We start from the raw sequence: 23,350 nt of genomic DNA, 5'->3' as shown, positions 1-23,350 counted from the left end.
AGAACGAAGGAAAGGTGACAGAGACGGAGTGCAATGGGAACCCGTGAGGGCACCACATTCATCAGTTTAGAAAACATATGGAGTGGAAAGCCATGTCTGACACACATCTGAGCCAGTGGGATCAAAGAAACAATGCTGTTTGCGGTCATCCAAAATATATCACGACTACGTCCACACTAAGCTGGCTGAATCTCATCCGTTCCTCTGCACAATAGTTATGTCACCCCAAACTAAGCCTCTGTTCCTTAACCACCAAAAACAACCTTTTGCAAAGGTAAGAAATCCTAAAACCAAAACCTCTCTTTTTAATGTGGACTGAGAAAGTAAAGCTGCTGCAAAATAATCAGTGAGCAAATCCCATCGCCGTACACATTTATAAACAAACCTCTGAAGAAGACACCAAGCTATCATGAATGCTGTTGTTTCTCAACTGAAAAACAGTATTACTTTTTTCACTATTGTTTTTCACTGTCTTAACTAAAAAAGCTCTGTTACACATGCAAACTGCATTTTTAGCTACATCCAGCCTAGCACTGACCTGGTCCAAAAGCTTGGAACAAGGATTGCTTTCATCAATCAGCCACTAAACAGTCATGAATTTAACAGTGAGATAGTTTCCTAGATGATCAAGAACTACTATACCTTATCGAAATGACTGAGACAATGAATCAGTTTCACCACATAGCTTTAAAAACTGAAATGAAGAACAGTTAAGGCAACTGGATCATTAACGTTTTGGGAGCTCACCTTTGGTTAAACATCCCTCTAAAGTTGTAATTAGCTCTGTAGTTGGGCATGGGCTTGGGATCCAAAGGCCTATAGATAGCTGGCTCCCCCCTCTTCATGGCCAGACCATTCAGCTCCACTGTGGGTGTTATACTGCCTGTGTGCAAAGGGATAGAAGAAGAAAAGTTATAACCAAGAAGATGAAAAGTTTTTCAACACAGAACTACACTGAGCTGCAAAAATAACATATAAACTGTGCTTTTGCACATTAGCAAATAAAGCTTTAAAGCTCACCAATGTAATCTTTCAGGAGATCTAAACAGATTGCATCACATTTTAAAACACAACATACAAAAATCATGAATGTCTGCAATCAATCCCCAAAAGTGTCAAGCCATCTTACCTGCCCGATTCATGTACCACTAATCCCACAGGTTCCCCACTGATGTTGCATAACCCATCACAGGACTTTCTTAATCTCATTAAGTGCTGGCAATGAAGTCTTTTACTACTATAATGCCACAGAGGGCAGGAGAGGTAAGACAAGGCTGCTGGTATTAATTTGGCCAGAGATAAAACATAAGCCTGCCCTTAGGATTTATTGAGAGGGTCTGTACAGGCCTTATTCTGAACATGAACTATTTAAATATGTCTAGTGGTTTGAGGGCTACACATGTATGCCTAACTCAATAAAGCAGAAACCAAAAAATACTCCAACATTCCTTTAACAGTGAAGACATCAAGATGCTTTGTCACAATTCCATTCTAACATCACACGTCACTTTACGATCACATGTGCCCATGAAAGTAGCGTTGTCCCAATGCAAAACTTGTTCTGTGTGGTTACATTTGGGGCCTCTCCATCTCCCTACAATTCAATATAGTGTATTTCAAAACTGTACTTAGCCCCAGAAATAAATGACCAGTAGTGGGCACTAATCCAATGACACAGAGTTTGTTTTACAGTTTTTTGGCATAAAACACAGTGAGTTACTCACTGAAAGTGTAAATGCATGCACTCTAGCTCAGGCTTAAAAGTACTGCAGATAGAGGCAAGCAGAAAGAAACTACAGATTTTTTTGAGAAATGTTTTAACCTACAACAAACAAATAAAAACTGTTTCAACCAGCTGCAAGAGCACTAAATGCAATACAGATGCAAAGGTATAAACAGATCCCCTTTTTTCCCTCACGGGTCCTACTCTAACAGGGTGCAATAGCCAGCATCGGCTTTCTACTGCTGCAGCTACTTGAGGCATAGCATTAAGTACTAAACATTAATTTGACATAGAAAGTAAATGCAGAATGGGCTGTGTATATTTTCTACATATATTCCAGTTGGAGAAATAATTTATTCCAGGCATATCACTTCAGTAACAAGTGGGTTTAAAGGTAATCTCGCCCATTTCACATTTGCATTCATTGTTGACAGCAAAAGGAGACTTTGTCGTGGTTGCCGTACCTGGATTGCTGTTGACGTCAACTTTAGGGGAGCGGGGCGCTGGCCTGGGAAGGACACTCTCAGCCAGCGCCTTGGCAGCTGTGGAGTGCTGGGCCTTCTTAATGCTGGTGCCCTCCGCCTCCCAAACCTGCTCCCCAAGAGTCAGCTGCACTGTGAAGATCTGGAACAGTGACACCCAGAGGGGAAGACGTTACCCGACAGCGAATACAATTTTTAACATCATCCCTCGAGAGCCCAGATGGTGGGAGTTGGATATCATCCGAATGACCACGAAAAATTTAAAAATCTAAGAATCATAAACTTTACACACATCTATTTAGCAAGAACAAGAGTGAAACTGAACAACTTATGGGACACTAAAGGAGAGATTTCGAACTGATATTTACTGATAATATGTCACATGGACAATATGTTTTTCAGCATACATGTAGACTACTGTCATGTCCCCTTCTTACCTTAGCATGTGCAGGACCTCTCTCATTGAGGAGCTTGTACTGTGGTTGGATCCTGTTGAAACGGGCTAACTCATTCACCAAACACATTGGAGTTTTCTCTTTAGGGTTTGCCATGTTCTCCTGGGGCGGGCCTAAAACAGAGCACAGCAGAACATGATATAGTGACCAATATGGTAATTGGAATATATGCATGAATAACTATCATGTCTGAATATTAAATTATATAATTTTACTGAGTGAAAGGGCATGAGATATTGATTTAATAAAGCAAGCAGCCTTGCAGTGGTTACATGTGAGAAATGTTGTATAAAGCTGCTTTTACATGTAATTAGGTCTTGTGCAAAAAGGACAAATTTCAGTCCATTTGTACGACGGTATTTAAGCTCTTTTCCCTTTAGCAGATGTGCAGATGTGTGAACCTTTTGAATTTAGGTTAGGTTATGAGACTCAATAGGAGTGAAGAGAACAGAAGCTGGACAAATTTATGTCAGCCAGTTAATTGCCTATTTTGGGACAATCTTTTTACCACAGAATACCAAATTGTACCTGTGCCTTTGCATGCACTGGTACAATCTTGAGGAAGGTTGTTTACATATATGTCTCCAAACATCAGTAATGCCTAAACATATTAGATATATATATACATATACATACATACATACATACAGTTGTGGTCAAAAGTTTACATACACTTGAAAAGAACATAATGTCATGGCTCTCTTGAGTTTCCAGTTATTTCTACAACTCTGATTTTTCTCTGATAGAGTGATTGGAACAAATACTTCTTTGTCACAAAAAACATTCATGAAGTTTGGTTCTTTTATGACTTTATTATGGGTTAACAGAAAAAGTGACCAAATCTGCTGGGTCAAAAATATACATACAGCAATGCTAATATTTGGTTACATGTCCCTTGGTCATTTTCACTTCAATTAGGCGCTTTTGGTAGCCATCCACAAGCTTCTGGCAAGCTTCTGGTTGAATCTTTGACTACTCCTCTTGACAGAATTGGTGCAGTTCAGTTAAATTTGTTGGCTTTCTGACATGGACTTGTTTCTTCAGCATTGTCCACATGTTCTCAATGGGGTTTAAGTCAGGACTTTGGGAAGGCCATTCTAAAACCTTAAGTCTAGCCTGATTTAGTCATTCCATTACCACTTTTGATGTGGGTTTGGGGCCTTGTTTGGACCAAGGGCTTCCTTCTTGCACGGCAGCCTCTCAGTCCATGGCAATGCAAAACACACTTGACTATGGACACTGACACCTGTGTTCCAGCAGCTTCTAATTCTTGGCAGATCTGCTTTTTGGTGGTTCTCGGTTGGCTCTTTACCCTCCGGACCAACTTTCTCTCAGCAGCAGGTGAAAGCTTGCATTTTCTTCCTGATCGTGGCAGTGACAAAACAGTGCCATGCACTTTATACTTACAATTGTTTGCACTGTTGCTCTTGGGACCTGCAGCTGCTTTGAAATGGCTCCAAGTGACTTTCCTGACTTGTTCAAATCAATGATTTGCTTTTTCAGATCAGTGCTGAGCTCCTTTGACTTTCCCACTGTAGTGTTTGTGGGCGTTTATATCCGTTTGTATCCAATGAGCCCTATTTAAATGGCCTCAGAGAAGTCACCAGCTGGAGTCACTCATAATCACTCACAAGAGGTTAAGATGCCATGCTACGAAGCTCATTTCAGTGACACAACTTTCTAAGTCAGCAAAATTGCTAATTCATGTTGCTGTATGTATATTTTTGACCCAGCAGATTTGGTCACTTTTTCTGTTAACCCATAGTAAAGTCATAAAAGAACCAAACTTCATGAATGTTTTTTGTGACAAAGAAGTATCTGTTCCAATCACTCTATCAGAGAAAAATCAGAGTTGTAGAAATAACTGGAAACTCAAGAAAGCCATGACATTATGTTCTCTACAAGTGTATGTAAACTTTTGACCACAACTGTATATGTATATATATATATATATATATATATATATATATATATATATATAGATAGATAGATAGATAGATATGACAACTGCAGCTATAAAACATCAACACAATAACTGTATCTCCCTTTTATCAACAGCAACAATTCTAAATCAAAGCTGCTAAAGAAATGTAAGGAGTTCATCATATGTTGGAAACCACAGGAATTAACTGAATATTAATTAAGGCCATATGTAATGCAAAATGATAATGAACCTCCCCCAAAGGGAAGCTGTTCTGCTGGTGTCCTACCTGGCGGTGAGACAGACACAGGGGCGTCCCCATATCCGACTGCAGGAGCAGGGCAGGCGGGTGTGGGGGCCGGGCCTGTGCCGTTGACGGAGGGCTGCAGACCCAGGGTTCCTGGGCTGGCCATGGCCGTCGGGGGAACTCCGGGGGAGAGGCCAGGACCAGCCAGGGGCGCTGGGGTCTGTACTTTCACTTGAGCCATGCTCTATTCCTGAAATAGGGCCACAGTTAACCACTTTTAACTTTGTGAGGTACATACTGACCATTATATAGACTTCAAATGGGTGAGTGCATTGCAAAATCTGAGTTGTATGACCAAAAACAAAATACAAGTCAGTGACTAATGAAGTGTACATTACACAGTACAGAAACTATTAAGCATTTGTGCATGAGTCTAAACATCCATGCAGAGATAAATTCACAATACTTTTTGCCCAATTTAAATCTTTTTACTGTCATTTGACAGACTTCTGAGGGCTAACTCTGGAGAACAGACTTCAAACTGGGCAGCCCTTGGCTATCTTACATTCTGATCCACAAGCAGCTAATACACCCAGACAATGAACCTTTATTTGAAGGAGCTTTGCTCATGTTACTGCTGCCAAACTCTCCGGAAAAAAAGACGAATCCTGTGATAGTGGCCTTAACTAGACAATGGATGTTCAATCACATTTTATTTGGGACTACAGAGAGGTACGAGGGCTTACATAAAGCAGACAGGGGTTAACATTATCAGTAAAGTGGGCACAACAGTGCAGTGAGGGTCAGGAAGACACATATTCAATTTCTTTATCTTTGAAAGCACGCATGCAATATTATGGTCAATATGATTACATAGTTTGCAGCCTAACATCAGTTGCAGTAACATCATATGCTAACATGTGTTTTTCATCAGCAAAAGATGAAGATGTAGATAACTGCACAAAATTCAGTTTAAAAAAGTACAAACCACATCACATCTTTCCAAAAATGGCCCCACGACCCGTTTATATCAATATGTGGCAGGTACTGAAGGAAAATTCTTTTCACGTCCCCACAGAGGTCAGAGCAAAAGGTTGGACACACAACTGAACCCCTGGAGGGAAGAGAAATTCAGTGTCTTACCCTTGGACACTTAATGAAATGCTAGTTTTGAATCTAGATTACTCTGATGATGGATAATACTGACAGAAATCAGATTTTCTTTTGTAGGTGATATATCAAACACGGCAAGGTTGTAGATATTACATAGGTTAGTGGAGACAGCTTTTAGATTGCAACTGTTTTCATGGGCTTCACCCTGCAATCATGATTACAGCTGCCACCTGTCCATACAGTCTAGAGACATGGCTGCACAGTAAACACAGCAGTTTGCATTTCAATATAACACCCGATATCGACTACATGCACAAGATCAAATGCATTTCTTACTCTGGTGTGTGACCTTTATCCAGTGCATGAAATCAAGTTTTTTTTCCTGTCCATGCATCTTGCGTGCCCGTAAGGTTCTCGGGAGTCACAAACCTTCTTGCTTTTCTTATACTGTCTCTCTCACTAGCATGCACAAACAGAGCACTAAACATCAACCTCTGTGCATGGTTGTCTTTCGCAGCACGTTGAATATGGAGGTTGCTGTAACGTTAGGGTTGACTGACAGAGCTACAGGGCTGTCTGCAACCCCTGAACCTACATTACAGCTTCGACTGTGTCCAGCTTAGCAGGAAGCTAACGTTACCACCAAGAAAACGGCGCTTCCTCCAAATGTCAGCTCCTGAAATCACGCTAACAGAATGGGCACGCATGCATGCTGTCATGGATACGCCGCTGTGATTTCTCCTGATGAATATATACAACCTAGACGCCTCCGGTTACGCTAGTTTAGCCGGTTAAAGCTCATCATGGCTGATCGGCCGAGCACCCCTCTTGCTAGCATCTCCATACCGCCCCATCCTTCACGAAAGTCTGGGCAATTTCAGTCCACCCAACATCACGTACGGACTGGCGACAGCGTGACAAATAACCCAGAGACTATCCGACAACAAAGGGACAAATATTTTAGGGTATTTTTTACCTTTGTCCAGGGCCAGACCCCAGTTACACCTCCAACATTGGCAAACACTAAAGAGAACTGGATGGAAGAGGGAACAGACCACGTTATTTTTCTGGGCAAAAAAATTAAAAACTATCCATTGCAAGCACATGAATAATCATTGTAGTATTTCACGTATAAAGTGTGTGTGCTGTTCGTTTTGTCAGTGTCAAACGTTGTAAATCGTTATCTCTGTACCATTAGAGTTTGTGGTGAATTCTGAATGAATCAGCCACCCCCGCCGCGGCAGAATGGTTCAGTCCTGGTTCGCTTCCTCAGAGCCTACAGTGTAACTTTTGATTCAGGAGCAAAATTAACCTTTTCAGACTTGTTTTCCGCACAGGGGACTTACATTGCAGGTTAGTTTAAGTTTCCAAACTTATATTTATTTTATGAACAAGTATAGCTGAAGCTTAATGTAAGGATCTGTGTTTAAAACTTGTACAAAAAAAATGTCTTGGGGAAGCTTCTTCATTTGCTGAGTTTGAGAATAAAAGTTAATTTTACAACTTAAAGATGGGCTGTTGATTTATCCTTTAGCTCATTAGCTCCCATAAACAGACACTCTCTGCTGCTGTAGTGCCCCTCAGTAGGAGAACTAAAAGGAAGAGGTGCACATGAGTGTCTGTCTCACAAACCACAAGACCACAAAGTCTGGATTCAGTGTCACCAAGTTCCTTGTGCAAGAAAACAACATTGGGAACGGTAGTGTTCATGCTAAGATAACAGGTGGCGATGATGCTGGGGTCACAGCTGCAGATAAATTCCACTTTAAACCTTCCATTGTTATTATAGGGACATAAAAGTCAAAATCCAATCAAGTACAGATCCTACAGACCCTGCAGATATTTGGCAGGTACTATTGTGGGATTGCCAATAGAGGGTGCCACTAAACCACTTTTCCATGTGGTACTGGTGGGCTATATGACAAACACATGTATAGTACGCTTTCCTTTACAAAGAAAACTTGGTACTACTGTGTGAAACGAAACAGGGATTTAACATAAAATGAGCATACCGATTCTTTCATACAGTAAAACATCTGACATTGTAAAGGACAGAAATTGGACTTATTTCTGCTTTTCAAGAGCTTTTACTAGAGCTAGAGTATTGATATTTTAAGAACAATACCTGTTATGATTGACAAAAAGTGTATTTTCATGTGGTTGATTTTGTCACATATTGATACCCTCTTAAAATAATGGCCTCAGTCATTTTTTCAGGAAACACAAAAAAACTGAACCACACCACACTGAACCCTGACCTAGGCCATTACAAGGGCAGAGTTGCCTGATCTGTTCAACTGAGGATGTAGCCAATTTTACCAGAGGTGGATAGTATCATGAGGAGATGATTTAGGAAAAAAAAATAACTTCTGTCAAAAAATGACTTAGGCCATTATTTTAACGATGGTGATGATATATAAAAAGTTTGTTGCAATGCAGAAATTGCTTAATAGATATGACCAAATGAGCATTACATATATGCTTATCAACTATTTCTGCAAGATTATCCCAGTTTCATATTATTTTTTATCCACATGCATTTGTGGATACTTCTGGCAAAAACAGCGCACAAACTGGGTCCTTCACTATTTGTAGACAGACTGAATTCTTTACTTTTGAAATATCTGATAAAACCCACTGACCCAGTGAGCCACATTCAGACATGCATTTTTTTTAAGTTTGGCAGTAGTGTGGATGCCTTTAGAAATAAAAATATATAAAAGGCATTTACAGAACAGACACAGAAATGACATATTGACATATACTGTGCAAACCAAGGCTGAATAAAAGTGAATCTTTGCTTTTATTATTGATTATGAAAATGAACAGGCACCTATTACATGGAGCTTGCACATCCCAGAACAAAATTTCAAATATAAATAACACACCCTCATTAGTGTTGATCACTCACAACAACCTGCAAGCTAAGAGTCCAAACCACATTGAAAAGGAAAAAAAAAGCAACCTAAGAAAAAAAAAAACATCACATCCAAACCCTTGTAACATAGTCACTCAAGTTTTTCATATCTCCTCTGATCTACTGCCCATTGGATCAAGGCCTTTTGTCTCTGCAGATGCTGTTGTGACTGCATTCAAACAATCATCAGTCCCACTGTCTTTCCTCCAAGCACAGCGACAGCTAAACTAGACCCAATGCAATGAAGCGAATAAAAAAAAAAAAAATCATTGGTTAAATAGATGTCTTTAAGTTATCAATATAGTATTTTTTTGAGATAGCGGTGTGCTGTGGTAATCTCCTCTACAGTATAGAGTATCATCACATTCACTCAAGTTCATTCAAGAAACTCAGCTAGACCCTGGAAAAAGTAAATACAAACAACCCAAGATGGAAAATTCAAGTATCTCTGACTGGATGACGATAAACGATTCTTTAGGGATGGAGTGATTAGTCTAAAATGACCACAGCCTCTGGAGGTGAGCTTTGTAAGATCCATCCCGTAAAACATTACCTAAGGTATGGAAAGACTAAAAGTTGCCACAATGTTTGATGCCAATAAGAAAAAGTAGGGTTTAAAATTGCATGCACCCCCACTGTAAAACTACTATTTTTTTTCTTACCATACCATGTTTGTAGCTGACTGTACACATCCTAATTAGCAAAAGATGCAGACTAACTTCCAATGAAATAAAGCACTCCTATTATCATTCTGCTATAAAGTAAATGCATCCTCTGCTAAGTTCTTTCACATCATCCAACAATTCAAAGACTTATATACAATAGTTTCAGACATGTTATACGTTTACAACATAACAGTCTCTTTTGGTGAAAATATAGGTAAATTCAAAATATCTGATAGGTATCTTTTTAGAGGTGATCTCTTTATTGAAAAAAGTACCTGAGCCAAAACTCTGACCAGGGGGAATCACAAAAGCCTCGTCTTTATGACTTCGAGAAAAGACTCTCCTTTTCATCATTCATTGCCGCTCTGGAGATCAAATGAAGATTTAAATTAAATAACAAATACAAAAACGAAAGATTCAAAAACTTACTGACCCATCAAAACAACCCCCCTTTTCAAAGTATCAGCTAGTCGAAAAAAAGAAAAAAAAAACAGTACAAAAAAGACATTTAAAATCAAACATTTTAGAAGATTAAAGCATGAAATAAAAAAAAAAGGTATCATACAAATAAAAATGGATCGTGCGACAATGTTCTCTTACAGACATTCTTTAAATGGAAGAGAGGCTGCTGCACATCTTGAAGGCTGGACTAGTGAACACTACACGAGTTCAGCCCAACTTTACGAGGAGATGTACACTGAGGTCATCGGATGACTACAAGATCTGTCGTCATATCTGTATTATTCCCATCTGTACCGACATTCTGTCCAACGGCAGGAAGAACTGCAACCTGGTTTCACCTCAGGAAATGAAGAAAACTGCGTGTACTCTTGATACAGTGGTTTCAAACTAAAACCCTTAAACCTGATAAGTGGAGGACTACTTACAGTACATCTGCAAGTTTGGAATAATGTACTAATAGTGCCTTTTTAAACTAATTACTTTCACAGTGCATATAATAATAATAATAATATTAATAATAAACAAACAGATGAAGCATTTTCTTGGGGTGTTGATGGTCAGATCCCTTCCAGAAGACGATTAGATTTGGATATCTCTTTGTAGGCCCAAGCATGCATCCATCAGTTATTATTGCACAACACAAGGACCTTAAAATGCACCCACACACAAACAAAAAAGTAACAACAATAATCTGAAAACAGGAATTATAATTATCGCACTACAAATCCGCCTTTCGTGCTCGCTGCATTACGACCTTTCTGCCAGAAACAATTCATCTTGGGTGCATCTAGACGTTCCTTTATTTTCGTTTTCTATTTTACAACCAACTAAAACATGCAGCCAACTGCCCACGGGGGGGGGAAATGCAGTCAAGAGCCTCCAGCGCATGGTGTCCATTGTTCCAGTCAAAGGTTAGAGTTCAAAGACTGAATGATTAAAAAGTGCTTTACGTAGGTCAGTAGGACTTCTTTCTTCTACGGTTATTACAAAGTTTGTACATTAGCATGTATCATCTGTGAAGGCAAACAAATATTATTTAAATTCCATCATATTTACAATTACGAGCATCAATTATACCCTCAAACCAAAACAAAAGAAGGTGCAAGTTTAAAATTACTCACCATGATACCACCATTTTGTTTTCTTTGGATTTTTGTTACACGTTCTTACATAAAAGGAGTTATCAGGCGGTCGTCTCTGCAGAAAAAGCAAAAGGCATTTAGATTTAACATTTAACAAGTACATAAATTTACAAAAACTAGTGTATTTATGCTTCAGGTGCTGCAGCGTTACCTTTTCTTTGCAGCTGGACAACATGCTGATAATGCTAAGACAAACTGATTGCACTGAGAGGGCTGGCGACCAATCCTCCGTTAGAATAGATAGACAGATGTGACCATTGCTATACACATGTGGGTGGACAGGTATATTCTCTCCTGTGAACATTACCTACAAAGAAAAATCAATCAGTGGTTATTAAGATAATTCAGTGAATATATAAGTATAAAAACCCTATAACGTGGTGAGTGATAAATGCTAAAGAAGGAAACTAAATCATTTTACATGTTAAACAGAGTGCAAAGATACAACTTGGGAAAGGACTTGTCTGGAATAAGTTGAGATTTTTTCACTAATGACAGAAAATAATGAGACTGGCTGCATAAGCTCAGGCTTAGCCCTCTACAGCGACATGAGGCTCTAGGATTAGGACAGAGGGGCCGGGATGGGGTGAGAGAGGAGAAGGGAGCGTAGGGACAGGAGACTAAGAGAGGACATATGTTTTATAGAAAAAAAAGAGAGACACGTTCTATAAAAAGAACTAGTGAATAACAGCTATTAAAATTGTGTGAGTGAGGACTAAAACAGGATGATACAGCAAGCGTGAGAAGACAGAAACCCAAGACTGAGGTGCTGAAGTAGATAGAAGGGGGATTGGGTAGGGAGGGTAATGAAGAGTAACAATGGGTTGAGGCAGTCTGGCACCAGACAGGGCCTCACAGGAGAGTGCAGGCTCCACATCACGGGGCTGGAGGGGGTGACAGGGTGAGTGTTACCGATATGAACACAAAGTAAAGCTAGCACTATGCCCAAAACACCAAGATAAACAAAAGCTCTTTGCTCGCAAAAACGAGCATCTGACATACACAAAGCTCTGTGCTCCTAAGCATGACCTTAGGAAAAACGGCACTATAGTCTACATGTTTATTCTCGTTTAGGTTTATATTGCATCTACTCCAATACATATAGCATGCTCTGTTTAACACAAATCACCAAAAGACAGTTCTTTTCGAATGCAAGTCAAATACCTAAAGACATTAACTTGTGCTTCAAGAAAGAGTGATTTCTATTTTTTCTAACATATTTTTGACAAAATAACTAAATGGTTAACAAAGAAAGTAATCAGCAGATTAATTGTTTATGAAAACAACTGTTGGTTTTGGTTGCTGAGCTGCCATTTTGCCTGCACGAACGAGCATTCCAATTGGGTTTAATTGAATTAGTATGTAAAGTTTGTCTAAAACATCTCAAAAATCTGCACAACCTTGTTTGTTCTGAAAGCAAACTATGTTGCCAGTGAATTAGTGGATGAACCAAACAAACAAACAAACAAAAAAACAATGAACAACTCTAAACAATTTCAAATATTGCACAAAATCATACTACATTGTTGTGTTGTTGAGTGTGTATCCATCAGTGCGTTGCAAGGTGCTCGCCAAGGATCTGAAGATTGTCAAGTGTTCCATACAAAATATCCTACTCTAGTACCATGTTTTGGTAGCAAATCTGCAGTTTTTCCTGTAAGAATGTAATAGAATAGGCCACTGGTAACACTGTTTTTTTTTCATGGCAGTAATAGCATTTGCGATGGGAGGAGTGTTCGTAAATGCAGTACACATGCTTTCAGAACTGCATGTTTGTGCAATACAGCATTACTCACACGAGCGATAATGCACTGCAGCAGTTGATACTGAAGTTTCTCTAGAGGTCCCAAGAGGAGTCCAACTCTGACAGTGAGTCCTTCCTATTAGAGCGCTTCGTGGCTAAGTAGCTGAGTTTATCTAATTTTCTGGACAGTGACTCAGTGTCTATTTTTAGGTGGCCGGGCTCCTGATGAGTCAAAAAAGACTGTTGAGTTAAACTAATCCCATCAAACATGGCTTCAGTAGGACCTCTGCACTGGTGTCTCTGTCAGTGATTCCAGGCTATAGTGTTTCCAAGCCAAGATTCATTCCACTAACAACTACAGAGCCAGAGTGTTTCATGTGATTATTGCAGGCATCCAGACAGTGGATATAGAGGATTGTTTGCACAGGTCTTCAGTTTGTGATTTTGTTTGTAAAGGGGCACCTCTATACCTCTATACTGTACCTCCAAAGCAACAGCATATGACTCTGTGTTGGTAACCCCTCTCATTCTCTGATAAAACTAAGTGTGAATGCTGGACAGTAAGGACAGTAGAAACTACATCACACCAGGCCCCAGGTCTGTTTGTTACTCTGTCATTAGCAGACAGAAAGTTTTCCTTGACAATATGGTAAATTAGCTGAACTTACATAGCTCTTTATCACCTGAACAACAAGACAAAATGCTTCAAAATGCATCACATTCCCACACACACATGCAGTGATGACAACTGAGCTTACCTGAGGTGAATCAAAAGGATATCGACTACTAAATTTGAAAAGCAGCTGAAATTTCTCTCCTTCATACAGTGTACCAGGTGCTCCCTCCATATCTACAATCCACCTGAAAATACAGAACAATAGAAAAATACGTTAAAAATCTCACTCAAGCAAAATGAAGATAACATTGCACTGATCTGATAAAGATAAACACTGGTTAACTAAACATAGTTGGTTACAAAAATCTAAAACAAATGTCTACCTTTTTCTACACAGTACATCAAAAAATTTCAAATACAAAGACCGCTCTGATTTTGATTCGTAGAACACAGGTGGTAGTTAATGTTTCTGATCTGCTGGTTGAACCAGGATAAAAACTAGAATCTTTCATTTTAACAAGAGTTTTAGATGAATGATATTCCTAATGTAACCCATTTTTAAAGTCTGTACATCACCCAAGGTATGCTGCGTATGAAGACTGACTGAGAAATCGGTCAATCAGATTTGATTCAGTATATTTACACATCGTGACAGCATTCCTGCTAAAACTGTTGCAAAATGTTCTCTGAGAAAATGGACTGGATTACATTACAGGTCTTAAATTCCTTCTGAAGTTTGTCAAGTCACGATATCAGGTTTAGCAGTTCCTACCAGATACAGATCTTTTCTGCATTTTGGAAGGAAATGGTTTTGGCTATACTGTGAATGCGGAATTTATGTTTCATGGCTGGATTATTATGCATTATGTGCTCTCTCTACAGGAGTAGATAGGGAACATTTACAAATGTGCTATGCTTTTAAACCGAGGGTTAATAATGAGCTGTATGTTCTACTTCACCATTTTGGAGTTGATTAGCAAGAGGCAAGTACAGAATCACATCTCATTATCATTAAAAAAGAATCATGCACAATGTGAGCTGCCAATTCTGCAGTAAGTGAGTAATCAAAGCTTTTAGCCTGACTCATTCCAGTGACATTCAATATTCAGCTGGGTTATGACAGTGGTTTAGTAATAATGTGATACTCTATTGATCTACTGGACAACATCTATTTTCGCTTCTGTAGCATGGCTACAGGACACTGCTGACTGAGTTGGCGGAAATTCAATCCTGCTCAGATGATGGCAAATACAGGGGCTTGGGTTGGGTCTTTGTGATGAAGGACAGTCTACCAGCACCAGATTCTCTTTATGCCTTTAGGAAAGATGTAGCTTCGTTGGCAAACAAACCAAATGTTTAATTATTGTGAAGGATATTTACGGGGATTGCCTGCTCACAGTAGAAACCTCAGAGGAGAAGAAAAAGGGACACTGATGGCAGCATCACAATCTCTGACCTAATTTCTTCAATGCAAGCAGTGCAGATAGGACACCAAAGAGACTTGTGGCTGTTATCCGGTGTTTTATAGCCTTGTGTCTCTTTAAAATCTAGCCTGGGGCACATGATCATTTAGAGTTACATACAAGGTCAGTTGTCCTTTAAAAGTTCACCCTTGGAAAGTCTAATCAAGTGCCAGAAAGGAGCTCCATTTTCCTTCAGGAAGCAAAGTTTTGAGGGAGTCATTATCACTGTACATGATGCCTGTACACAACCCACGCTGAATACAGCCAAGGACTCCAAGGACATTATGCACCACCTGCTCAAATTCCCCATAGCCTGGTGATTATATGATCCAGTCAGCAAAAATAACATTAAGCCATTTAGTGAAAGTGGGGAAAAAGGACAGAGTGAATACACATGTGAGACTCAACAATGCTTTAAAGCAGCAGTTTCCTTGTTTGCAGTGGCTGACTCATTACGCCATCAAGCTAAGTCATCTGCACAATCACAGTCAACTAAAAGACATTGTAATCTACTGAGCAGCAGAGAGACACAGTGTGCCATATAAACAAAGGCTCTATAACTGAAAACACATTGTCACCTTATCGCTGTCACAAGCACATCGGTGTCACTATTGAGGGTTTTCCCCCCTTGTTTGGACAAGGTTAGCTTCAATGACAAGCAGGAATGGAATATTTGTATCTTACTCCAGTCAGGACTCGCATGACAATCAGGACAAATCCTCACTACTGTCAATCACTTTAACAGAAAGCCAGCATAGGTTCAACAGACCTTTCAGCATCAGAAACACAAAAAGGCACACCCGTGCACACCACCTCAAACCTGGGATGAGCAGTGATCACAGAAACTGGCTGAACTGGTTGGAGAACTTGTCAGTCATGCACAACATTCATTCAGTCTGTCACGTGATTGTTACCTAATGGGGAGGATGCCAGCATAATGCATCTTACATTGTTACAAGATTTTCTAAATATAACAACAAACACTAACTTGTAGTCTGTCTTTAGGACAGCACTGAAGTCTAGCAATGATGCTTGGAGGCATTCTAAACAGTACAACAAGGTAGTTTGTTTTAAGGTCAATGTTACAGCTGAAAGACATGTGAATGACTGCCAGAAACTTGTCTCAAATCCATTTACAGGACCCTCCTTAGTGCTTATCAAACACAATTTGACTAACACACCAACAGTACTCATGCAGTTTTAAGGGAACACAAAGACACCCAAACAGAAAGGTCAGTTAAGCAGGCTCTGTTCCTTGCTACCCTAGCCCAACTCCGGCATGCCAACCTTTAAATATTTTATAAGGATGAATAGTGACACTGTGCATTAGAGACACTCAACTGAGGGGCCTGAGCTGCCAGTCACTGGAATGACCCCAATTCCTGCTCACCACTCACTGTCGAGGCTTTGTGTCTTACCTACAACGACAACTACTACAACAGCAACCTTTATTGCATGTGAGGTACCAGGCATTCTCACCACACTGCCCTCTCAAAGTAATGAATCGTGACATTTCACAAAGCCACATGATTTTGTGTTTAATCATAGCTGCAAACCATCTTCAGCGACCACTTTGGGCGTAAGACTCAATGATTCATGTGTTGGAAAATGCTGTCACTCTGAAACTAATGAATCAAATGCAATAGAATAAAAGCACTTACTGTGTAATGGTGTTCTGTACACTTTTTTCGTTGAGCGTCATTCCTGGGGGTGGATCATTTTGCAGGGCTAATAATTCCTTTTGTAGCCTTTTCTGTTGGAGACAATGTGTTTGGGATTGTACCATTCACAATCTAGCATCACAATATGAAACCAAAATTCCACATTCATTCTTGTCCCTTCAATGTGTGAGAAGATCCATAACCAAACCAATGTGAGGTATCAGTGATGTTTGCATATATCATTTAGCCAACAAAGCGCCGTTACCGTACTATAACATTAGTTAACGTCCAAACTCCACCCAAATCAAATAATTTGAGACAGATACGGGTGGAAATCAAGCAACAAACCCTGTTTATTATTAGACAGCTTAATGAAATAGGCGTTATAGCTGTTTTCGATAAGACAATTTGACTTCGACACATCTATTCTTTGAAAGATGCACCTGTTCAGCTCGGGAGCAAACTGCAACTGGTCAATCTGCGCACTGTCTCGTTAGCACGCTGGGCTGACGGTCGGCCAAATAGCAGCCAACACTCAGTTAAAGTATTACAATGAATTTCATCGTCATAACATTACATTCACTGATTTATCCCCGCGTGTTTCTGCGGGAAAAAACACAGCCATCAACATGTAGTTCCAGGAAGCTAGTTTCTATGCTAGCCCTGACTTGCTGTTGATGATGATGGGCTAGTTGTGTTGCTAGCAAGGACCGAGCGCTAAACCGGGACAGTTTAGGATAAAATGTCATCGGTTTTACGTTAACGTCACCGCTGCTTTGAACAAATACGTGTACGTGAGTGAAGTGGTTGCTAAAAATGCCGAGAAAAAGCAGAGTGGTGGCGCGCAAAATTGTAAATATGCGAACGCTGTCAATTGTATTCTTACCTGCATCGACGCCATGATGGAAACCCCCCTGCATCAGCGCAGAGAGGAGGACTGTACGTCAGGCAGTCACGTGACCGGAGTTGTTTTGACAGACGAAAACAATCCACGCTAAGGTGTAGCCTCAGATCCACGACCCCCGCCACCCTCGTATCATTCCATGTCGTGAACAGACCGTGTAACAGGATTTTATTTCTTCATAAAACTGAAAAAATACATGCGCAGTTAGAACACACCGAGGTCACAAAGGACATTAGTGAGGGTCAATGACCTCTGCTGAAGGAGTTCTGACCTGCCTGTCATTTTAATGTCAGAAAATTAAACTGAATGGTTAATTTTAATTACACCTTTGACGATAACGTCTTTCATCAATTTCTTTGTTACTTCATCAGCAGCCCCCTTTTATTAAATCTGCATCAAGTCTCATCTCCAAGAAGCATAAACCGAAATAGAACTTGACGTATTTTCATTTCCCTTTGGCCATCAATGCCAAAGTGCCTGGAGCAGAGAAAGTTTATTAATTTGTCTGTCAGTGAACAGCTTAGAACATTTTATTCATCTGAATTGTAATTTGACCATGTCTGCTAAGGTTTCCTAAGGGGGAAATGTGCGTCCTCCTTGCAGCCAGTGTTAAATGAGATGTGATATAAGCTCTCACCTGACGTGGTTCACAAAAGGTGCAACTTAAGCCAGATCCTAGTACAGCCGCATTATTAACAACCAGTTCACTTAGAAAACCATAATATTTTACTGGTTGACTCATCAGTGCCTTACTAATCCGTCCTGTCTGACCCTAGATTACATTAGATTATAATTTTCCAAAAATCCATATTCAGCTCTACAGACAACATTGTCTTTGAATTTAGTGGTACCAGTTTGACTTTTCAGTGTAAATGATGACAATTTGGGTTGTAAACTATTCCTCTAATGTATTTCAATCATGTTTACAATGAAAACAAAGACTGTCTCCTCTATTGTGAAATAAAACATGGAATAATAAAATACATGAGATTCAAATTATTTTTTTAATTTTCTGACGACATTTCCTCTCTTATGTACCAAAATGGAAAAACAAACTGATGTATTTTAGTCTCTGCTATTAGCTGGGTTTTAAATATTGTGTAACGTTTCCCTGAAGCCAGACAAAAATGCACAAAACATGTGAGGCAGGTTTATTGTGAATGTGGCATTTAAGTCAAATTATGCGGTGCAACACAGCAAACTGGAAACAACATGCTCACCAAATAGGCATTTATTTAGATGGAGAGGTGAGGAAAGATTTGTTGAGAAGTTGGGCACATTAATCACATTATTGGCCTGTCATGTCCATTTATTATATTAAAACGTAACCTTTTAATACCAATGAAATTGTGACAGAAAGCCAGGAGCAGAAAAGAAAACTCACATTCCATATGAAGTAAATGGCAAAACAACTTAAATATTCAAAACAAAAAGTCTAAAAATGTTTTAAGCTTTTACATTATCTTCGTAACTTTAGCAATCCAAAAAGTTGGCAGCCATGAGCAGTTCCAGTGCGATCTCCGGAGCGATGGGAAATTCAGGTATTTCTGTGGAGCTGTTGGTGTAGCGGACCTTGTAGGTGAAATACATGCAGACCTTGGACAGGACATGAGATGGAATCTCCCTGAAGTTCACTTCATTGGTTTCATTCTCAGCAAACTGTCCTGCAGACAGAAGGTTATCATGGGTGTCAGCTGTTGAAATACCAAACGTATCACATACAATTTTCCACACATTTATATAAACATACCATACATCTCCTGGATGTATCCATGAAAACTCAATTATTTTGCGATATGCCACCCACTAACATACAAAGGGATAATACTGGGGTAGAATATCAACGAACATTTATCAAAAAGCTCTGTCCGTGTGTCATAGGAGGACACAAAGCCATGCACTGGAGGAAGATAGTGCCACCAACTGGACAGGCAGAATTAACAATACCACCGTAATTATGATATTAAAACATAGCCAATTCAGTCTGTATAATCTCCAGCCACTAGACACATTATCTACCTAATCTTACAAACACTAACAGGATGAAGGCCAGTAGTACAGTAGCGTACAGCTAACAGAAAGGTAACAGCCATAAACACACTCTGTGTTGGACCTTGAAACACTGCTGTCTAAAGAGATTTAAGCCAACTTTTTTGTCCCTTGGTACCTTCACAGCAGGAGCAACTTCCACCATCCTATCTGCAGTTTATCTTTCCAAATCTAAGTTGTGTCCCTTGTTTCTCATTGGGTTCTCAGAAGAGCAAAACCATACATGAGTGTCAACCTTAATTAAACTACAAAGCAAAGAAGCTCTTCAGAAATATCAATCACTGCTTACACTTTGCTGGTAAAAGTAAAAAACATTGATGTGAAGAACGACATTTTATAAAAGTCTTTCTTCCTTGGCATAATCTGTCAGAAAATTAGGAAGTGCTTCATTTTTATAGGCATATTCAATTTTGCTGTCAAACTTATTCAAATAGTGTAAAGAATGACAGCAATCGGGAGAGAAAACACCATGAACTAATATCATGCCCATTTCCAACCACTGCCAAAAACAAAACCATTGCAGGGCTTTTCGTGACTCAGGATGAGCTTAAGGGATAAGCTTAAGGATAACTATGCACAAATATAAAATAACCAGTCTACATATAAACAGTAAAAGGCAGTGAGTCTGTGCTACCCTTTTTGATAGAAATCTTTGTGTTTTCCTGTTACTTGTAACCACTTTTTTCCTTTTGAGGGAGGCTAAAGATTTATATTATAAAAATTATATTATTATAAAACTATTATCTATGAAGAAAAGACCCTGTATTGTTGGTGAATGTGCCAGTGCATGACTATATGTGCTGTGCTGTACACTATGGTTGAACAATGAAGGCTGCAATTAAGGACATACGCTATGCAGCATTGTTTCAACATTTAAAAGTCATGGCAATTTAACTATTAATAACCCTATAGTACATAATTCAATTAAAATATACTCACAATTTCGGAAACATTTTGGCCTCCAAAATATGAGTTTATTTAGTCCAATAATGTCTAATAATTGTATTCCTCCTTCGTTGCAGGATACTACGTTTTGTACGTGGTTCAGACTGGGGCTGAAAAACTTCAATGACCTTTATATAGACAATAAATTTGCTTCCTTTGAACAGTTGTCAGTCAAATACCATTTACATCCTTCTAATTTTTTTTGATACTTACAGGTGAGACACTTTGTTTCAGGTTCCACCCCGGGGTTCCCAGACAAACCTCCCGATAATGTAATTGATGATCTGATGTCTTTTAACCCAACAAAAAAGAAAGCTATTTCTTCAATGCTGTGCGTGATTTCTCAAGTGGATGTCTTCTCTATGTCTACTATTAAGGGGACATGGGAGCAGGATCTCCAGATGAGTATTAGTGAAGTACAATGGGCTGATATTCTTAGAAAAATTCATTCATCTTCAATGTGTGCAAGACACTCTCTTATTCAATTCAAAGTGGTTCATCGAACACATTTCCACAAGTCTAAACTGGCTAGGATTTATCCCCACATTGACCCGACATGTGATAGATGCAAATCAGCAGAGGCCACTTGAATACACGCTTTGGTCCTGTCCTAAAATACAACAATATTGGGATGGTATACATGAAGCACTTTCTTGTACATTAGGAGTCCGTCTAAACCTGAATCCGCTTTTGTTTCTTTTTGGGATTGCTGGTGTAGAGTTAGGACTTCCTGCCGGGGGTCGAAAACTTATTGCTTTTTCAACCTTGTTAGCACGGCGTCTAATTCTTCTCAAATGGAAGGATGCTGCCCCACCCACAGTATCACACTGGATTAAAGATGTGTTGTTTTATCTCAAGTTGGAAAAAATACGATTTGTGATGAGGGGCTCTGAGAAAAAGTTTTACCAGGTGTGGAGGACATTTTCGATTTTTTTCAGCCAACCATAAACAATGGTACGAGAATGACTAGGCTCAGTAGTGTGGTTCATTTCTTTACTGATGGTCTGAATGTTTCCTGACATCCTCCTTGTGTGACAGTCATGTCTTTGATGGTTTTTGATGGTATATCCTGTGGAAATGCTCATAAATCTATTAAACGGGGCACTCGTATAGCTCAACGGGCTAAGTGGGCGACCTATGTACAGGGGCTGGTCCCCCACGCAGCGGTCCGAGTTCGATTCCCGCTTGAGGCCCTTTGCTGCACGTCTTCCCCCTACTCTTGTCCCCCCCTTTCCTGTCTGTCTTCACTGCACCTATCAGTAAAGCCATAAAAGGCAGAAAAAAATAAATATGCAATTTTTCCAAATCACCAAGCCCCGCTGTACACTGGTAAATTTGCTAGGTGTTGTTTTTAAAAAAAAAAAAATCCAACAGAAGGTATTCTTACTGGATTATCATTCAAGTTGAACTTAGAAAACAAAAACGGCATTTTAAAAAATTTTTTTCTTTCCTCACCTGGCCCACTTAACATGGCTTTGATAGTCCCAGAAGTCAAGGCATGTTCTCTTTTCACAATGAATTCATGGCCATCTGAAGAGATCAGTTTCACATACATGGCATCTGGCCCTTCACAGCCACCGTAGGTTCTCTCCTCACCGTCTGTGAAGCAACATAAACTGACAGTCTCACACAGGTGGAAGTCAAATGCTGGAAATGCTACATACAGAAATTAATAAGGTTTGTGAATTTGGAGAAAAGACAGTTTGTTACTGAAGAGACACGTTAAGAAGGAAGACCTCTGTGTGCCAGCATACACACTTAGAATGATGTTTTAAAAAAATTAATTAGAAAACAATATCATGAATTACTGGGAAGGTACAAGATGATATAGAGGTGTTGGCTACTCACCCATTCTGTTCTGGTATTTCTGTTAATGCTGAAAGGGAAAAATAAAGCATCACTGGTACTGAAGATTTTTTTAACTCAGTTAAAACACTCGAACATAAAAGCCGACTAGGTTGGACAATGGCTACAATTCTATTATGCAAAACAATTCAATTTATAGCACATCACAGTAAATTTTCACAAGGCCTCATTTCTTGAGTGTTTTGGACACTCGTCGTCTATCGTTGAGGTAGCTCAAGCAGCTAATTATAATATGTCAGAAGGTAGTCATCATTAGAATAAGTCTGAATTCGCACAGATGTAACTTCTCTACACAAATCCAGTTAAAAGTACACTGCGGATTAGGTAATTTTGTTTGGCAATTAACGATTTGAAGTGAGTCTGCAGCCGTCAGCGTTAGCTAGCGCTGGCTAGCGGGCTAACGCCATTCCAAACAATCGACATTTTTTTCAACGCTTGTATACAGCTTAAAACTAACACTGGGTGTTTTGTCCGACACACCGCCACGAAAAATAACTTGTAATCGAAACATAACAGCGTTTCTTACCGCTGTAGAGCTGGACGTGTAGCGGAGATTGTGTTTCAGCTAACGTTAGCCAACAGGATGTTGACACCCGGAACCAGTTAGTACGAACACCTGTGCGCAGTAAAAATATTCCGTGGAAACGAAACGGTCACCTTAGTCGTTTTCCATCTCAGTGCAAATTTTGTTTATTTAAATAAAAACAAATCAGTTTGTTTGATTAACATTTTTTTATATCCCTAACAAAAAAAGCGTTTTTTAAAAATAAAATATTATCTGGTTAAATCACAAAATGTTTAAGTAAAAACATAATGCCTAAACCAGATGCCATAGTGAATAATAAATATTTACACTTCTCATATTATGTATAAATGTCTCTAAATAATACATTTAAGTAAAATGGGGGAAAATAAGGATATCGATTTTTTGTTTTTATGAAGATCTAAGATGACTAGTCAAATTTACACTGGTTT

The 23,350-nt window shown here is 39.3% G+C and overlaps 3 protein-coding genes across 3 annotated transcripts in view; all 3 read right to left on the bottom strand.

The window, feature by feature from the left end:
- The window catches only part of stau2 (staufen double-stranded RNA binding protein 2), a 96,719-nt gene extending 89,660 nt beyond the window's left edge, over window positions 1-7,059 (bottom strand). The window contains exons 1-5 of the mRNA XM_023276083.3: window positions 6,918-7,059; window positions 4,871-5,078; window positions 2,643-2,773; window positions 2,188-2,347; window positions 748-883 (exon numbers count right to left, since the gene is read on the bottom strand). Coding sequence (XP_023131851.1) covers window positions 748-883; window positions 2,188-2,347; window positions 2,643-2,773; window positions 4,871-5,069 — 626 coding nt within the window. The 5' untranslated portion in view covers window positions 5,070-5,078; window positions 6,918-7,059. The remainder of the gene's footprint in view (window positions 1-747; window positions 884-2,187; window positions 2,348-2,642; window positions 2,774-4,870; window positions 5,079-6,917) is intronic.
- Window positions 7,060-8,725: 1,666 nt separating this feature from the next.
- On the bottom strand, window positions 8,726-17,561 carry ube2wb (ubiquitin conjugating enzyme E2 Wb). Its single transcript, XM_023276093.3, has 6 exons — window positions 17,498-17,561; window positions 16,612-16,703; window positions 13,630-13,732; window positions 11,279-11,434; window positions 11,107-11,182; window positions 8,726-10,998 (listed from the first exon to the last, which is right to left on the bottom strand). Exons 1-6 carry the CDS (start codon window positions 17,510-17,512, stop codon window positions 10,985-10,987), a joined length of 456 nt encoding a protein of 151 aa, XP_023131861.1. The 5' UTR covers window positions 17,513-17,561; the 3' UTR covers window positions 8,726-10,984.
- Window positions 17,562-18,728: 1,167 nt separating this feature from the next.
- eloca (elongin C paralog a) lies at window positions 18,729-23,031 on the bottom strand. Its single transcript, XM_023276078.3, has 4 exons — window positions 22,902-23,031; window positions 22,358-22,385; window positions 21,965-22,108; window positions 18,729-19,179 (listed from the first exon to the last, which is right to left on the bottom strand). Exons 2-4 carry the CDS (start codon window positions 22,359-22,361, stop codon window positions 18,989-18,991), a joined length of 339 nt encoding a protein of 112 aa, XP_023131846.1. The 5' UTR covers window positions 22,362-22,385; window positions 22,902-23,031; the 3' UTR covers window positions 18,729-18,988.
- Window positions 23,032-23,350: the final 319 nt, after the last annotated feature.

Source organism: Amphiprion ocellaris, chromosome 22 (genome assembly GCF_022539595.1).
Source record: "Amphiprion ocellaris isolate individual 3 ecotype Okinawa chromosome 22, ASM2253959v1, whole genome shotgun sequence".
Taxonomy (NCBI): Eukaryota; Metazoa; Chordata; class Actinopteri; family Pomacentridae; genus Amphiprion; species Amphiprion ocellaris.
The sequence above is the reverse complement of the archived record's forward strand: the minus strand, read 5'-3'. Positions and strand labels throughout refer to the sequence as shown.